Source organism: Carya illinoinensis, chromosome 9 (assembly GCF_018687715.1).
Source record: "Carya illinoinensis cultivar Pawnee chromosome 9, C.illinoinensisPawnee_v1, whole genome shotgun sequence".
NCBI classification, from domain to species: domain Eukaryota; kingdom Viridiplantae; phylum Streptophyta; class Magnoliopsida; order Fagales; family Juglandaceae; genus Carya; species Carya illinoinensis.
Genome location: NC_056760.1, coordinates 37,557,716 through 37,575,876, shown reverse-complemented (window position 1 = coordinate 37,575,876; position 18,161 = coordinate 37,557,716). Strand labels below are relative to the sequence as shown.

At 37.4% G+C, this 18,161-nt stretch overlaps 2 protein-coding genes across 2 annotated transcripts; both read left to right on the top strand.

Moving 5' to 3' along the window:
- The first annotated feature begins 979 nt into the window (after nucleotides 1-979).
- Nucleotides 980-4,801, top strand: LOC122277065. Its single transcript, XM_043086949.1, has 3 exons — nucleotides 980-2,585; nucleotides 2,670-3,195; nucleotides 3,253-4,801. The coding sequence occupies exons 1-3, from the start codon at nucleotides 980-982 to the stop codon at nucleotides 4,799-4,801; spliced, it is 3,681 nt and encodes a 1,226-aa protein (XP_042942883.1).
- Nucleotides 4,802-14,343: 9,542 nt separating this feature from the next.
- On the top strand, nucleotides 14,344-17,013 carry LOC122275143 (WAT1-related protein At2g37460-like). Its single transcript, XM_043084103.1, has 7 exons — nucleotides 14,344-14,878; nucleotides 14,967-15,029; nucleotides 15,129-15,242; nucleotides 15,517-15,724; nucleotides 15,827-15,988; nucleotides 16,274-16,425; nucleotides 16,525-17,013. Exons 1-7 carry the CDS (start codon nucleotides 14,682-14,684, stop codon nucleotides 16,781-16,783), a joined length of 1,155 nt encoding a protein of 384 aa, XP_042940037.1. The 5' UTR covers nucleotides 14,344-14,681; the 3' UTR covers nucleotides 16,784-17,013.
- Nucleotides 17,014-18,161: the final 1,148 nt, after the last annotated feature.

Sequence of the window (18,161 nt, the reverse complement as noted above, 5' to 3'; positions counted from 1 at the left end):
ACTTCTTAACAAAGAAATATGGCTCAGAAGGCTCCACTGAAGAACCAGAGAAGCAGTCGTGGGAGGAGGAAAGAGAGGTCAGGGATGACTCTCTTTTCAAGAAAGATGGGACTTGCTCAGGAGGTCAGGAAGCAGGTCTGCAGGATGGGGACATCTCAGCAGCCAAAATGGTAACTAAATCAGAACTTTCTAAGGACCAGAAAGTGCAGTGTGAGCAGATACCAATAAAAGCAACAGATGGACATCTAATCAGGGACAAACCAGAGAAGCCTTTTCTGGATGCAGAAGTTTGTCTGATGCAAGGTGTTGAGGTATCTGAACCTATTAGCTGTAAACCAAATAACACGAGCCAAGCAAAGATCCACAACACAAAATTAGGCCACGAGATCAGCAGTGACCTGAAGGCCCAGACCACATCTCTGGCCCATTTTGTTTCAGACCAAGTCCAAGTCCTGCAGAAGATGAAGAAGCAAGCAACCTGGAAGAGGAAGGCAAGAGACAGAAGTAATGAGGAGCTGGTCACAGAGTTAGAACATGACAAAGAGAATAGGCACTGTGGCTCTAAGAGAGATGGGAATCACATTACCAGTGCAGTTACAACAAGGTCTCTTAAGAAGGTGAAGAATGAGCAAAGACATGCCTTGTCTTTAAACAAGGAGGACATGGTGGTGGCTGGTTTCCAGCCCCACCATTTGAGATGAGTTGCTTAAGCTGGAACTGCCGAGGGCTTGGGAACCCTCGGTCAGTTAATAATTTGCTCCTTATGGTGCAAAATAAGTCCCCATCCTTTGTTTTCCTAATGGAAATAAAGAGTAGGAGAAGCAAGGTGGAATCAGTAAAGAGGTTGCTGAATTATGATCATGGTTTTATAGTCAACCCAATTGGAACTAGATGAGGTCTAGCTGTTTTCTGGAAGGAAGAAATTGAGGCTGAGGTTTTGTCCTATACTCAGTCCCACATATCTCTGTCAATCACTGGCATGATAGAGGGAACCACCTGGACTCTCACTGGCTTCTATGGCCACCCAAAAACAGAAAAAAGGCACGAGAGTTGGTCACTACTTGAGGCCCTTAAGCCAACCACAAATTCTGGATGGCTATGTGTAGGAGATTTCAATGAAATCCTACACTATGGAGAAAAGTGTGGAGGTCCCCTGAGACCTATTAAACAAATGGAGCAATTTAGGGAGGCCATAGACAAATGTGGCCTGTCTGATATGGGGTATTCAGGAAGTAAGTTCACCTGGACAAATGGAAGGCAAGGTTTGGCCTTTATGAAAGAGAGATTAGATAGGGCCTTCTGCAATGGGAAGTGGCTTGAACTGTACACAGACCCAAAGGTTCTTACACTCCCCTCATTAAGCTCAGATCACAACCCAATTTGGATTGCTATGGATCAAATAAATGCTGCACCCAACAGAAGCAAGAGACCTTTCAGGTTTGAAGCTAGCTGGACCTATAGTGAAGATTGCTACAAAGTAGTGGAGGAGGCATGGAAGGTCCCACCAGTGGCTGGTAACATAGTAAACCTCACCTCAAAAAACCTGCAGCACTGCCAACAAAAACTTACTCAGTGGAGCAAACAAAAGTTTGGCTATTCAAAAAAAAGAATCCAAGATCAGTTGGCTCATCTATCCTATCTTCAGGACAGAAACTCAGGCCACCTCATTGATGAAATTAAGAAAGTACAAAGAGAGGTGGGTGTGATCTTAGATTCGGATAACATGAGGTGGAAGCAAAGGGCCAAACAGAGGTGGCTGAGGGAGGGAGATAGGAATACTAAGTTCTTCCACCAAGCTGCATCACAAAGAAGGAAAACAAACATGGTCAAGAAGCTGGTGGATAGCAATGACCAACCTGTAACCTCGAGTAAGGGGATTTCTGAAATGTTCCAAAGCTACTTCACTGACCTTTTCACTTCCTCAAACCCTTCTCAACCTTTCAATTGCATCTCTTCACTAGAGGCCCGAGTGTCTGAGTCCCAGAATGAATCTCTTAACAGACCCTACTGCACTCAGGAAGTGGAAGAAGCTCTTTTCAACATGAATGGGCTAAGTTCGCCAGGACCATATGGTTTTCCAGCCTTTTTCTATCAGAAACACTGGTCTATAGTGGGCCCTAAAGTGTGTGAAGCTGTACTAAATGTGCTGAATGGGAAAGAGAGCATGGGGAGCATCAACAACACTCTCATTGCTTTGATTCCAAAGAAGAGGGCACCAACAAAGGTGACAGAATTCAGACCTATATCCCTATGTAATGTCCTTTATAAACTTATATCAAAAGTTATAGCAAATAGATTGAAAAAAGTGCTCCCTAGTGTAATTTCTGTTTCTCAATCAGCCTTTGTACCTAACAGACTTATCTCAGATAATATTATTGTTGCCTTTGAGGCATTGCACACTATGAAATGTAGAATGGCAGGTAGAGAAGGATATATGGCTTTGAAGCTAGACATGAGTAAAGCCTACGACCGTGTGGAGTGGTGTTTCCTAAGAGCAGTTCTTATCAAGCTGGGTTTTGGCAAAAAATGGGTGGATTTGGTGATGCACTGTGTTGAAACAGTCAACTACTCCTTATTGGTGAATGGTGAAACTCAGAAATCCTTTTCCCTCACTCGAGGCATAAGGCAAGGTGATCCCCTTTCACCTTAACTTTTCATATTGTGCGCAGAGGCATTGAGTAATTTGATTTGCAAAGCTGAAGAGAAGGAGTTAATACATGGGGTACCAGTGGCTCGTGGACAGGTGAGGGTATCCCATCTTTTCTTTGCAGATGATAGTTTATTGTTCTGCAAGGCCAATGCAGAAGAGTGGGGCAGGATGGTAAGTCTACTAAGAGCTTATGAAATGGACTCGGGCCAAAGATTGAATGTGGAGAAAACTTCTGTAGTGTTCAGCAAGAATACCAACAGAATTACTCAAAGATTCATACTGTCAATAGCAGGAATGAGGACCACCATGCCATACGAGAGATATCTGGGTCTACCCCTAGTGGTTGGAAAGGACAGATTGAAAACCTTCAAGACTCTACTAGACAGTATCACTCTAAAGCTTAATAGTCAAAGAATCAAGACTCTCTCTCAGGCAGGAAAAAAAATTTACCTAAAGGCAGTGATTCAAGCTCTTCCAACTTTCACAATGAGTGTGTTCAAGCTCCCTCTCACCCTCATTCAAGCTATAAACAGTGTCATTCAAAGGTACTGGTGGGGACAGTAAGATAAAGAACAAAAAATACATTGGCTTTCATGGAAAAGGCTAGGGCAATCAAAAGCTGAGGGGGGCTTGGGTTTTAGGGACCTTGAAATTTTCAACAAAGCTTTGCTTTCCAAGCAATGTTGGAGATTAATCCAAGATCCCTCCTCCCTAGCAGCAAAAGTCTTAAAAGCCAAGTACTTCCCTCAATCAAGCTTCCAATCAGCTAAGGTGGGATCAAAGCCTTCCTTTGTGTGGAGAAGCCTGTTGGCTGCAAGGAAAACAATAGAAGCAGGTTCTTTCTGGAGAGTGGGTTCAGGAGACAAAATACACATCTGGACAGACAAATGGCTAGCTAAAACTAAACCAACAAAGGTAACAAGTCCAGTTAGGGTGCTTGATGGTTTGGCAACGGTGGCAGAACTCATTGACCCTACAACAAGGAGTTGGAAAACAGAACTTGTAAAAGAAATCTTTGAAGAAGGGGAAGCTGAAGTGATTCTTCAAACACCTGTCAGCTCTATGAATTCGAGGGACAGACTCATTTGGCATGGTACAAAGGGAGGATCTTTCTCAGTGAGGAGTGCATACCATATGGAGAAGGACAGAGAGATGGCAGACAAAGGTCAAGCATCAACCAGTAAATGCCTCAAAGGTGTGTGGAACAAGTTATGGCATATTCGTACTGCACCAAGTGAAAAGATGTTTTTGTGGAGAGCATGTCAAGACTCCCTCCCTACTCAACTCAACCTTTTCAAGAGAAAGATAGCAAGTGATCCTCTATGCCCCCTATGCTGTAGAGAGGAAGAAAGTACCATGCATGTACTATGGAACTGTGAGGCTGCAAAGGATGTCTGGAGCCCGTGCTCCAAAAAACTGCAGAAAAGCAGAAGCTCTTACATGCCTACGTTAGAATTTTTTGAGGCTATGACTGAAGCTCTCAATGCAGATGAGATGCAAGAGTTCGTGGTGGTAGCAAGACAACTATGGTTGAGAAGGAATTCATTCATTTTCAACAAACCTTTCATGCCTCCTAACATATTGATAAGAGAATCAAAACTGAGGTTGGATTTGCTATTTGAGGAGACCCAATCACAGAGACAAATCAATGTTCAGCAGCAGTGCCTCTCAGCAGAAGTGTGGCAAGCACCACCAACGGCTTGGTTCAAAGTAAATTGGGATGCAGCAGTCGACAGGGTGAAGGGACTTGTTGGAATAGGGGTAGTTGTAAGAGATGACAAAGGCCAGACAATAGCAACAATGAGGCAAAGTAAAAGCCTCTTCCCGGATTCTCTTCTAGCTGAATCTTTTGGGGCATTAGTTGCAACCCAATTTGCTAGAGACTTGGGGTTAACAGAGGTCATTTTGGAGGGGGACTCCTTACAAGTTACCAGATCGCTTCAAGGAGAAGTAGAGGATTGGAGTAGTTCTAGCATGTTCCTGTGTGAAGCTCGAACCTATCTTAATCTTTTTGCAAAGTGGATTGTTTCTCATGTTAGGAGAAATGGCAACACAGTAGCCCACTTACTAGCAAAAAGTGCTCTTACCATTTCTGATGTTATTATTACTATGGAGGAACTTCCTTCTTGTCTTTCTGATCTAGTTCAATGAAATGGCCCAAGGGTTTTTCTCAAAAAAAAAAAAAAAAAAAATAGATATGGTGATAGAGATAGATGTTTTGAATGGGTTCCAACTGTTGAAGAGTGGGGGTAAGTTGAAAATGTTTGTCAACTACTAGCTATTTTCAATGAAGTTACCAATATTGTATCCGGAAGTGATTACCTAACAACAAACTTATTTCTTTCTGAAGTTTGGAGAATGAATGACATCTTAGGTAAGAAGAGTAGAGATGAGAATGAGTATATGAAATCAATGGTAAGGAAAATGAGTGCTAGTTTAACAAATATTGGGGGGAGTGTAATCTGTTGATATCAATTGCTACAGTCTTAGACCCTAGATTCAAAATGGTCCTGATCCAGTTCTATTTTCCTTTAATTTATCACGTGCTGGATGCTGCTAAGAATATTGATCATGTCTCTCAAGTGTTGCATGAGTTATATGATGAGTATATTCATGAATACAATTCAACTCTTGAGGCATAAAGAGAGAAGGATAATGCTCGAATGAATATATCTGGTTCTTCCTCAAGTGTCGGGACTGGGAGAAGCATGCAGAGTGGCCAGTCATTATTTAAATCTTTTGTTAAAAGTGTTGATACCGTGCAGCCTAGTAAATTAGAACTGGACAATTATTTAGAAGAGAGTATATATATCTGTGAAGAGGCTTCAGATGCAAGTTTCGATGCCTTGGATTTGTGGAAAACAAATAGTCTCAAGTTTCGGACTTTGTCCAAATTGGCCCGAGATATATTAGTTACCCCAATTACCACAGTTAGCTCAGAATCAACATTCAACACAGGAGGCAGAGTCATTGATCCTCATCGAGCGTCATTGTCAACTGAAACAGTCCAGATGTTGTTATGTGGGTCTGATTGGGTTAGAGCATTATATGGGCTTAAAAGATCATCAGCAAATTCTGTAAGTGTAATATATCTATTTTAACTGTCTATTGCTATTTTATTATTTTATACTTACTATTATTAATTTATTTACAACAATACTAACTACTGTTTTTTTCTTGTCAATAGAAGGATGTTCCATTAGAAACTCAGATCCTCTTGCCATAGCCATAGGCTCATACAGACTCAGATTCTGTTTAACTTAGCATGTTTAATCTATGGAGCATTTGGGCAGTTTTCTAGTTTTATCTAGTCAGTTTTGGTTAATCTATATGATTTGCTATCTGATATTTGGATAGTTTACTTTGTAATATTTGGACAGTTTGGCTTTTCTATCTAATATGATCACATGACAGTTCAGGTAATTTCTAAGTTCTAACTCTTCACCATCTAGATTTTCTAAATTTCTTTAAATGGCAGATTAAATTTTGCATTGCAAACATCCCTTGACAATATTACTAAGTTAAAAGTACTTGAGTAATTTTGCAAGGGAATAAATATTATATTAATGTTTTTTACATGTATTAGTGTGTGCAGGTTGTCCTATGGTGATTCTGTTCAAGTTTGGGAAATTGTTTACTTCTATCATGGTGAACTCAGATTTTGTATAAGTTTGGACCCTTCTAGTCATTGTGATTTTGTTGGTAACTAGTTGGCATATTTGTTTAACTTAAAGTATGAACTTTTGTTTTTGTATGCCTATTGCTACTGCAGCCTGCTGCTTTATATATCTTCTGTCATGTTGACTTTGTTTTGGTAACTGCATGAGGACTTTGATTAGTGTATGCCTTTTGTTTCTTGAGAACTTGTTTCTATGAAGAATTTCACGTGCAACTCTAATGTGTTTTGTTTCACTGTTAGTTACCTTGCCATGTTGATTGTACTGCTTGTTTGATTTCTGTTTTGTATAATTGCTATGTAATTTATTCAATCTAGCTTGCCATTTCACTCTATATGTAATTTAAGATGCTAATGTGCTTTGTAAAATTAGTGAGCTTGCCATTTTCTTCTACTGCTCGTGAAATTCATGTTTTTTTATACTTTATTGGGTTTGTTAGTTGTTATGCGAGCTTGCCATTTGATTCCATTTTATTGCAGTTTGCTAATTCTAATGCTACTACTTGCTTCAACCTGTTTTGGTAACCTGTTTGAAATATGATTTTGGTATTGGTGTACTGTGTATCTAATATCTGTAGAGATATGCCATTTATTTTTCTTGCAAATTAAGTTTTGCATTCCTGTTAGAAGTCCCTTGACAGTATACTAAGTTAATAGTACTTGAGCAAAGGATTAAAAATCTATTAACAAATTTTTTTGTGTATTAGTGTATGCAAACAGCAGGGCAATAATGTATATAGTTCTGACTTCTGGGCTGCATTCGTGAAGATTGAGGACTTCACTTATTTCAATTTTAGAGCCCATTTTTTGTTTTGGAGTTTAATGTACTAAGTTTCATTTCTTACCATTATAAAGAAACTATGTTTTCATTCACTAGTTCTATTTAGGAAGTAAAAGTCAATAAATAGTCTCTAGAATGCTTCATTATGTAAATTTAAATTTAAGTTGCCATTGCTATTATTCTCCATCAAAAAAAAAAAAAATTTGTTATTATTCTGATGCAGAATATTATTTGTATATTGTATATTCTGCAAATAACATTTATGTACTCAAGCCGAGCTCGAGTCGAGCTTGGGCTCGGCTCATTAACAAACCGAGCTCGAGTTTTGGTTACATGTAAACAAGGCGAGCTCGAGCATCAACTTCGGCTCATCCCATAAACGATCCGAGCTTGGGCTCGACTCGAGTTGTGAACGAGCCGAGTTTGCACAACCCAAACTCGCTCAAACTCGGCTCGTATACAGCCCTAACCACAGATATATTAATAGTTGAAATAACTTAGTTATATTAATGGAGCTTGGCCATTCGGTTGTCTCTTCGTGTTTTTAATATTTTCATAGCAAATCAAACCGCCAATGTAGCAGCCGACGTGATTTTGTGGAGTGATGGAAATGGTGTGCCCGTGTATAAAGACTACGCCGTTTCGATCGTGAAGGAACCGAGGAAGAAAGCGGGTTATAGGCTTGTATTTTTGGTGCCGAAGTTTGAGACAGAGATGAAGCAGAGCATTGCAAAACTCGGAAGAATTTCAACCTATCTGCCCGAGGACGTGGTGGTGAGAATTCTCTCATGTCTGCCTCTAACATCCTTGATCCGATTCAGGTCTGTCTCCAAAGATTGGCTTTTTCTCATCGAGAACCCCGATTTCTTCTCCAAACACCTCCTCAATCAATCTATTCTCATTTTTCCCTCTCAAAACTGCCTACAGTTTCTTCTTCCCCCAAATTTTCTCTTAACCGAATCACATCATCCCCACTCACTTCCTTTTTCGTTTCCATACAGTTACTCAACTCACATTTCTTTTCCTCTCAGCAGATTCTCTTCCCCTCTCCCTCTCTGTTTTCTGTGCAGCATTTTGTGAGTGGTTTCACTTGTAGCAGTAGCGATGTCGCGATGCAAACTTATAATGCACGGCGCAATCCGCTGTAATGGTGAAACCTAGGGTTAATTCCAATCTAACCCAACACAACACAAATGTGAAATTAACAACCAGAGAATAAAAGAGAGGGCGAGAGAGAGAAGAGACTAGAAAGAGATTACTAGCGAGTGGAGTGGAAGACAAAACTAAAATCTGAAAGCTTCCAAAATCGCAGCACCCAGAGATCACTGAAAGTGAAACGACATGCTAAAGAAAGACACGATTCTGTAAAACCAAGTGGGTGCGTAGAGAGGCGTGACGCAAGGAAAAAAATGGAACTTGGAAAGAGAGAAAGAAAAGCTTTCGGAAGGTTTAATCGAGAGAGAGAGAGAGAGAGAGAGAGAGAGAGAAGAAGAAGAAGAAGAAGAAGAAGAAGAAGAAGAGACCTGAAAACTTAAGGAAGGTATAAAATCTGTCATGGGAACCTCGAACCCTCCTTTCTCCAACAATTACTCCAACATTCGCGTAAGATACTGAAACATTTTAGACGTAGAAGCAGTTTGGTTTCGAGAGCCTGGGACCGAACTGCTGCTTTGGGAATCGTGGCATCCCTTCCACGTGTTAAATACCTTATAGACTAATGAGAAAGTCTGAGACTCTGAAGGAAGGAAAAGACGTCAAAGCGTTACGTGTGAAGCTGGGGGGCAACTAATAAGGTGCTTATGTGTGAAGCGGTATGCGATGTGGGCACATTTTTGACGGAATAACATGGTACGGATGCCAGTCAGGAAGTCAAAACTTGACTTTTATATAATTAAATAGATTTGGTTATACCCGCATTATTATTAAAAGAGTTTTATTATATATAAGTACAGTCACATATTAATCTGTATATCAATATTAATTTATTTATATTTAAAATTTAAATTAATACTGTTTTTAATAAAATTTATTTTTTAACTAATTACATCGTATTAATATACAAATTAATATATAATTATACTTGTAATTATATTTTTTCTTATTCAAATTTGTAAAAGTTGATCGAAAATAATCCGTCATAAAAATTCGTTACGACAAAAGAGGTATACCATCAAAAAAGTTTGCTTGTGCGCTTAATTTTTTCCTGTCTCTTTGTATATTTACCGAAAATATCCTACTACGTACGTACCTAGTTCTGATACAGACAAATCAAGTATTTTCATGAAAGCACTACTTAATTAGGAAGATGGAATTCCACTTCTTCTAGAATCAAGTTCAGCAAAAGTTTCAGATATCAAAGTTTCTTTATCTGAGGCCATGCGCGCGAACTTAACCAAATATTTCACATATATTAATTTCCGATCGAATTGCATATCTCACTCTCTTCCAAATGATTCCATTTCCGTCCACTTAAGTGGAATTAAACAATTTTGGAGAGAAGAAATGAAGAGAACAATCTTTTTGAGCTTGAGAAGAAATTAACCATATCGTTTTTAGTTGCATTGTTTTCCATACCATTTTTTAACGAACTGCAATTCTTGAGGCAGAGGTTCATTTTTTATTAGCTCGGAAAATTGGGAAGTAATCTTTTTCACGATTTTCCAAATCCACCAGTTGTTTACTTGATGCATGCATATCATCTTTAATTTATCATTTACCTGCAAAATGCTATCCCAAAACATACAGGAAGAAACTGTGCCGAGAGGAAGTTTCATTATTAGAGGTGGCAATAATTCGTGTTTACGGATCATGTTTGTGTCGTATTAAGTCATGAGTATTAGAGTACAATATAGGTCAAACTAAACACGACTTGTTACTTAAACGGATTAGACCCTAAAATCCTAACACGACTCATATAAATAATGGGTGACACAATATCATCCGCTTAATCCATTTAGTAATTAAGTTTTATTAGGTTAAACTGAAGATGACAACCCATTTAACCATTTTTAACTCGTTTCATATAAATGGGTTCTCAATTAACCTTTTTATTTACTTTTTTACCCAAGTAATTTAATTTCATAAAATACAAAGATAACTCTACAGAGAAGGGAATAGTATGGCACGAGTTAGCAAATAAGGCACTACAAATGGATGGGGAAACATACTGGATTGAAGAAGGGGCATGTGTAATAATGCCTATGGTAGAAAAAGAAAAACCTTGTATTGATGAGCAATGTTCATTTTCATAAATGAATGAGAAGAAGTCTTTTGCTGTTTCAAAAAAAAATACAAAGATAACTATATAAATCATTCACAATTATAAATGAATTTATGGTAAAATAATTTATTATCAATATGAAAAGCAATAATATATAAGAAAATTAACATTTTCATAAAATAAAAGTACATATTAACAAAAGAAGTTTTATAGTTTGAGATATTATGCAGTCAAATACTAATATTAATATTAAATATTCTCAATAACAACAAAAAGACTTTATAAGACTAAACATATATAAATTTTGAAATAGAATTTATTTGTGTTACATGGATTGATTGTGGGTATCATGGGTTGACCTGCAATTAACATGTTTATTAATTATATCTTATTGAGTCATCATGTATTGACTCAAACCCATTTATACCAAAATCAAACACGTTTATTTTGTGTAGTGGTTTTGTCAAATTCACGGGTTGTGCCATATATTACCGACCATAATTTCATATTGTTAGGGTTTTTAGTGTTAGCTAAATTTGGTTTCAAAATGAGTTATGTTTGTTATTTGAGTTTGGTTGATATTTGGAAAAATATATAAGATTTATCTATAAGGATATGGGTAAAATTTGATAAGAAATTAAATATATCCACAAATGTGCTATTTGACCATATGAATTAGAATTTTTTTTTATAGGAATATAAATTAGAATATTGGATGAACCCTGAAAATTTGAAGATTTTAGAATTTGAATATTGGACGAAGACCACATTATTTGGAATTTTAAAGTAGAAGTTGTACCTTTCAGCAACTAGTAATGACAGCCTATCTGCAGATTTTCATGATTGTGATTTTAAAATTAAAAAAGTGTTTGATCTTACTCAGGGACCATTCAAGACGCACAAAACGGGTTGCCATCTATTAGAGATTGAGACCTGATTTTGAGTACGCGATGAGAGGAAAGGAGTTTTCTAGCTTTCATATGAAAAAATCTTTCTTGGAGTGTTTGCCAAGAACCACCGAACGCAGTGCCAAATGGAATGGCGCGTAAGCTGCACGCGCGTGACAAAATTTTAGACGCTTTAGAGCGTGGCTGCCACGCGCCACTGGGGAGCCACCGGACGATTTAAAACTTGACTTTTCTAGAACGCCAGACTCCGGGAAAGCATAATCTGACCATCGGCTCTCCTCCAGCTACTCTTGCACCACAGCCTCTATTTTTTTGTCTTCCGTCCCTCTATTTCGTTGATGCTTTGGTGTTTGTTCTTAATTTATATTTTCACGACCTCTGTTGCCGTGGTTTTTGTTTGTTTTGGTGTTTTGTTCGTTTCATATGAAGTCCACAGTGAGGTGATGAGCTGTTAAGCGGTCGCAATCTGAGGCAAAAAGTTGAGAGCGACGGGCGATGCTACAACCAGCCTTCGCTATGGAGGTTGCCGTGGTCCATATGCAAACTGGGTACTCATGCCGTTGGGGCTCATCATGCCAATTGCCTATGGAGGGTGTGCCATCGAAGCTTATGTCGTGCTCGTGGTTGGCTTGTTTTTGTTGATTTTTGTTCTGTTGGTTGTCTGTTTATAATCTTAGTATATGTATATGCTATTAGACTATTTGTTCATAATAATTGTCTCCGCATTCTGCCTCCTTGGAGGTTGGAGGGGTCATCCAATCTCTGGTTATACAGAGCGTTTACTCTCTCTTTTGAGAGTTGTAGAAGTTTAAGACAATGTCCGTCACTTTGTGTGCGAAGAAGCTCCTGAACAGTTGCGTTAGTTGATTTATAGTCTGGTTTTCCTGATTTATAAGTCACAGTTGTAACTTCGTTTACTGAATGAATGCAATGAAGTATATTTTCAAAAAATAAAAAAAAACCACACAAAACACGGCAATTAAGATCCATACGTTTGATGTGAGACAATTTAGCTATTGAAGGTTGGAGTAAAAAAACCCATGTTTTAAAATTATTAGAGATTTTACCAGTTGTATTCCTAGAGTGAATTGACATCTTGCGACCCTCTCGAATTTAGTAGTTCAAGAACCCTAAATTGAGGATGAATGCTTCAATCTCTTAGGACTTAGATAATCTGAATGTTAAGCAGGATGAAAATAACTTTCATTCTTTTCATTCTCAATCCTCAAAATTTTCTGTCCAAAACTCCTAAATCTATTTTTATGGGATGCTAGAGAGAAAACATAGGGTTTTTTAGACAGAGAAATAGAGAGAAAATCAAATAGAAGAGGGAAAGAAATGGTGGACTACAATGATACAGAGAAGAGGGAGGCTCGGGCAATACGAGGGAAAGAGGAGAGAGGCAGTTGGATTGTATTTTTTTGAATAAAATATTCATTTAGTTTATGAACAGTATTAGGCCAAATATGACCAATGGGAGGAGATCGCTATAGCTTAAAATCATAAAATTATGCATTAGGCTAATCTAATGCAGATAATTTTTAGATAAATAATGCAAATATAATTTGCAAATGCCAGCATTTGTCAAATTCAATGTAAGTGCTCTTACCGGTTTCTTTTCTTCTTCCACTCCTCATGTTTATAGGTTGTTTAGTGGTTTTGTTTTCTTCACTATTGCTTTGGTCCGTTCTAAATTGCTAACTTTTGGTGAGCAAAGTCTTATACGTGCTACCCCATGCTTCTCCCCAACAAATGATTTGCTTAAAGATAAAGGAGTCGCTACAAAACACCCAATGCAAGTGCCTCAAGAGAGGCCTAGTCCGTGTGTGGACATCACACTGCTGCACAACTACACCTCTCATACCTAAACGTGCGGTACCAGAAAACTCGATATCTTCTTATCTAACCCAACCCACCCCAATAGCCATTGCGCATGGTCCCACACATTGACAAAGCTATGTGTTGGATATAAAATGAGTTGGGTCCAGCCCATTGGGAGTCTATCACTAAAAGGAAAGTGTTTGATATGGCAAATATATCTCAATTACTCTAAAAAAGGAAAGAGGCATCTATAAAGAGATGTCAGCTTCTCATATTTGAGAGAGACTGAACTATGCATAGAGATTCCTAAAATCTTCTCTTTTTAAGAGGATGACATCTTCTTCAACTTTTAGAAATTCTAATTTTATCTATTATATTAAGAGATATGCGAGGTCATGAGAGATTCTATAAATATCAAGTTTAGTAGATTTCACTTTCAAAACAATCCGTAGGCGTAAGCCTTTATGTCGAACCACATAAATTCCTATCTCTCTCTCTCTTCTTCTTCTTTTTCTTTTTATTACATTTTATATATTTAGCTACTATCTATTTCCCATGGATGAACGTTTAACGCTTTATCGACACCCAAACCACCATCGTGGACTTTTTTATTGCACCATCAAGGCCTCAAACTACCATCGTGGGCCAAGATAGCTCTTTACTCCCATTCTGGCCTATTGTATAACTTTATACATTAATAGTTGGCTCCTTATGTGAGAATGACTTGGGGGATCTTCGGTAATGTTTTCTATCTCATCTCATCTCATTTTTTTTCTAAATATTACTCAAACACAAATACTTTTAAATTAATTATTATAATTTTTTTAAATTTTAAAAAATTATATATTAAAAAAAATTAACTTTTTCAAATCCTAAATCTAATATAATATTAAAAAAATTTATTCTAACAATATTTTAATTTTATAATATTTTTATTTAATTTTTTCTCTCTCATTTTTTAAAATTCCATAAAAGATCGTAATTCAAACCATTTTACTACTATTCATAAATTAATTCACTATTATTTACCAATTTCTTAACTCATTTCATTCCCCAATCATCCAATAAAATAAGAGTGATTCCTCGGCTCATAAGATCGTCTCCGAAGAAGCAGATAGGATCTCCTCAACCTTGTTATTTTCTTTTATTTACTATCTTAACACTACTCCCTCCTAATACAACTGACTTTCCTTTTCATAGAGGAAATGCTTGCTTGTTTAGACAGAAAAATAAATAAAATAGTGAGGAAAAGGCTGAAAGTCTCCGCACGTCCATCGTAGGGTTGGGTGATAAATTTTGGCCTCTTTCTCATTCGCCCCAAACGTAGGGTTGGGTGAGAAAAGTCTCCATGTTCATCGAGTCTTTCACAGGTCAATCAGGAAGTCTTTCTACTTGCTAGCTTGGAACGAAAGCTCATTGACAAGTGATCAGAAGATTCAGAACTAGAACGTAAAGACTGTAGAGTAAAGACTAAAGTTACCTTGACCTGATCAACAATTAAGACGCGCGTGGAAATTTTGATTCCCTAGCTTCAGAACAAACAATCCGTCAAGCAATAATAATTACATCAGTTGTCCATATTATATATTGAGTGGGAGCCAGCCCTCGATCGATCCTAAAGGATCATGAATATCCAAGCACATAGCACGTTTGAGAGAATTAAACCATTCCTTGCTGTTATATTCTTGCAGTTTAGTTTTGCAGGGATGGATGTTCTCTCTAAGGCTGCCCTGAACCAGGGGATGAGCAATTATGTACTCGTTGTCTACCGCCATGTCGTTGCCTTTGCTGTCATTGCCCCTTTTGCAGTGTTTCTAGACAAGCTCTCTCTCTCTCTCTCTCTCCATTGCTCAGATTATATGTGTACAAGGGTAAAGGATTGAGTGTTCTGCTGATCTACTTGTTTACAGGAAAGTAAGACCAAAGATGACACTTCCAATCTTCACCAAACTAATAGTGCTCAGCTTACTGGGGTAAATTTTCTACTATACTTATAAACAAGTACTACTTCTAATAATCTCATATTATCTGATATGGCATTATATCTTATATCTTCTAATTTCCATTGACAGGCCAGCAATTGACCCCTTGTATTTTTTGGGGATGAAGTACACAACTGCAACTTTTGCAGCTGCTATGGCCGATATTCTTCCTGCCCTTACTTTTGTAATGGCCTGCATCCTTAGGTAATCAAAACCGTAAAGGAAAAACTTATCTCCATGATTACTGCATAAATGACACAATTATTCTGTAACTTTTACACAAGTACTACTCTTCGATTGAAGTTGTGTAAAAAGGTAGATTAAGTTGTAAAGTAGCTGTGTTCAAGTATAAACTTTACAAGCTGACTTTCCCCAAAGATGACATGAACGCCTTTCTTTGTAAATATGAAAATCTTATTTTATTTTGAATTGCAACTCTTCCTAGACTTGAGGTGCTAAAATTCTAAAGTATCCGTAGCCAAGCTAAGGTAGTAGGGACCATAGCAACAGTTGCAGGAGCCATAGTCATAACACTGGTGAAAGGCCCCATTATCGAGTTGATGTGGACAAAAGGAAGAAGTGGCCACCAACAGCAAAGCGGTGGAGCAAATCTTCAACATTCAATCAAAGGTTCCATAATGATCACAATTGCATGCTTCAGCTGTGCTTGTTTCATGATTCTGCAAGTAAACTACTGTTTCATCTTATAATCTACGACATTTATATTTTATTTATTTATATATATATATATATAATATAAATAACCTAATGGTTTGTTTGATGTCCAGGCAATCACACTAGAAACATACCCTGCAGAGCTCTCTCTTACAGCTTGGATGTGCCTATTAGGGACTCTCGAAGGCACCGTAGTGGCACTAGTAATGGAGAAAGGAAACACTGCCGTCTGGTCTATAAATTGGGATGTTAAATTACTGGCAGCTCTCTACAGCGTAAGACTACAGAAGACCATGAGAATTTATATATTAATTTAAAAATTGGCATTGCCTTAATGCATGACTTCCTCGAGGTCATTTTTTGGTCATATATATGGATCAACAAAATACCCTCAAGACACATTATCGATATAGAAGCCTTTCAGGTCAATTGACATTAAAAAAAATAGTAATTATTTTTTTTTTTTTAATAATGGTACATAATGGATCCCACGTAATGGTACGTAGATTATGAGTAGCATAACTATATATTCTTTTTAACCAGAGAATGCATTCCTGCAGGGTGTAATCTGTTCGGCGTTGGCTTATTACATTCAAGGAGTGATAATGAAAGACAGAGGTCCTGTTTTTGTTACAGCTTTTAGTCCCCTATGCATGGTTATTGTTGCTTTTATGGGCTCCTTCGTTCTGGCAGAGCAAATGTATCTTGGAAGGTATCCATCGAGCTTAATTTACTCCACCATCACCACAGCCAACCAAACAATAGGGAAAAGAGATCAAGGACTAACCATTTTTTTTAATCAATTGTGCAGGGTACTTGGTGCCATTATCATAGTGGTAGGCTTATATCTTGTAGTGTGGGGTAAAAGCAAAGATTACAAGTTATCCTCTACCCCATCCATCAAAGAGCAAACAGCACCAGAAAAGAAAATCATCATAAATGCAGATAGCAATGGAAAGGAAAATTTTAATCCTGAGGTGGTGGCAATTGATGTGTCTGGTTATGGAGGGGAAAGTGGAAATACAGATGGACAGGAACGAGATGGGCAAAGGAATCTAATCTCAGTCTAACTTATGACTTTCCTGAAAGTGATCTCATGCATTCACCTCCATAGTCATGATTGGGTAAACACTACAGCAAAAATATTGAACTTGGCTGGCTGCTGCATGCCTCTTTCAATATTGCGTCCTTTACGTACTAAGGGCTTTCATTGAATTTCTGAATTAATTGTCTGGAGCAATGGTGCAAGAAAAAATGACAGTTGACATGAAAATCTAGTGATACAGAGTTTGATGATCAATATTCTATATAACGCCAACTCAAATCACGTGACTGATCCTGAATAGCATCTGAACCTGAAATTGTAATGATTGAGAGTTAATTATATTAATCTCTAAATTTATAAGGCAATGCGATGAAACGGAAAATCAATTAACTGATGAATCTTCAAACGCCAGATACCAAATAATTCATAGAAGTTTTTTAGGAAGTTATTATTAATTTTATTGATTTTCGTAATTAAAGAATTTATGAATATATTAAGTTCTTAGGAAGTTAAAGAAGTCTGCAAGTTATTATTATTGATGGGCAGAGCTAAGTTGGCATATCATATAAAGAGCACTTGGTCTCTTTCTCCACTTAAGTAAAGTTTGTGAGATTTTGTTATCGCTAGAATAAAAGCAAATAGGAGAAAAGATCAATATGCCCAATTAAACTTTGGAAATTAAGGTTTTAATATTGACACTTCTTAAAAAAATTATTTATTTTATAATGGCTTCAAGCATATATATTTAATTACATATAATGTTATTTTAATAAATTTAACTATATATACCGAATTCTACCAATACATAGAGACAATCAAGAGCACTAAATCATGACCCTGCTAGCTAGCTAGAGTACTAAACCAGGACCCCATTGTCAACAACTCAAAGACTCCTAAGATGGCCGTTCTTCTTTTCTTGATCTTCGTTCGGGGTATTCAAGTATATAGTTCTATTTTATTTTCAGCAAGTACAGATATCGTATTATCTTAAAAGAGAGATCACACAGGAATGGAGACGAGACCTCATTACAGACAACAATTATTAATACATCAATTTGAGAAATTTACCTTAATCTCCTGCGTGAAAAATAAAAGAAAAATATGTGAACTAAAACTAAGATTGGATTGGAAGGCAAGGACCACGCATACATGGTTGTGCCGAAGCTCATGCAATCTATGTTGACGGTGTATTACTAATAGTCTCTGACGTTGGAGATTATTGGAGTTGACATAAAAGTGTTTTACAACAAACCGACTGTTGCGTAACAGCGTATGGCACCATGTGCTTGCCTAGGTACACGATAGCATGTGGGTCTCATTACTCATTAGTATCATGATTCCGTCGTAAAGAATAAAGTTGAAGTGGGCATGCAAGCCCACAACCAGGGTGGGCACTGGGAGCA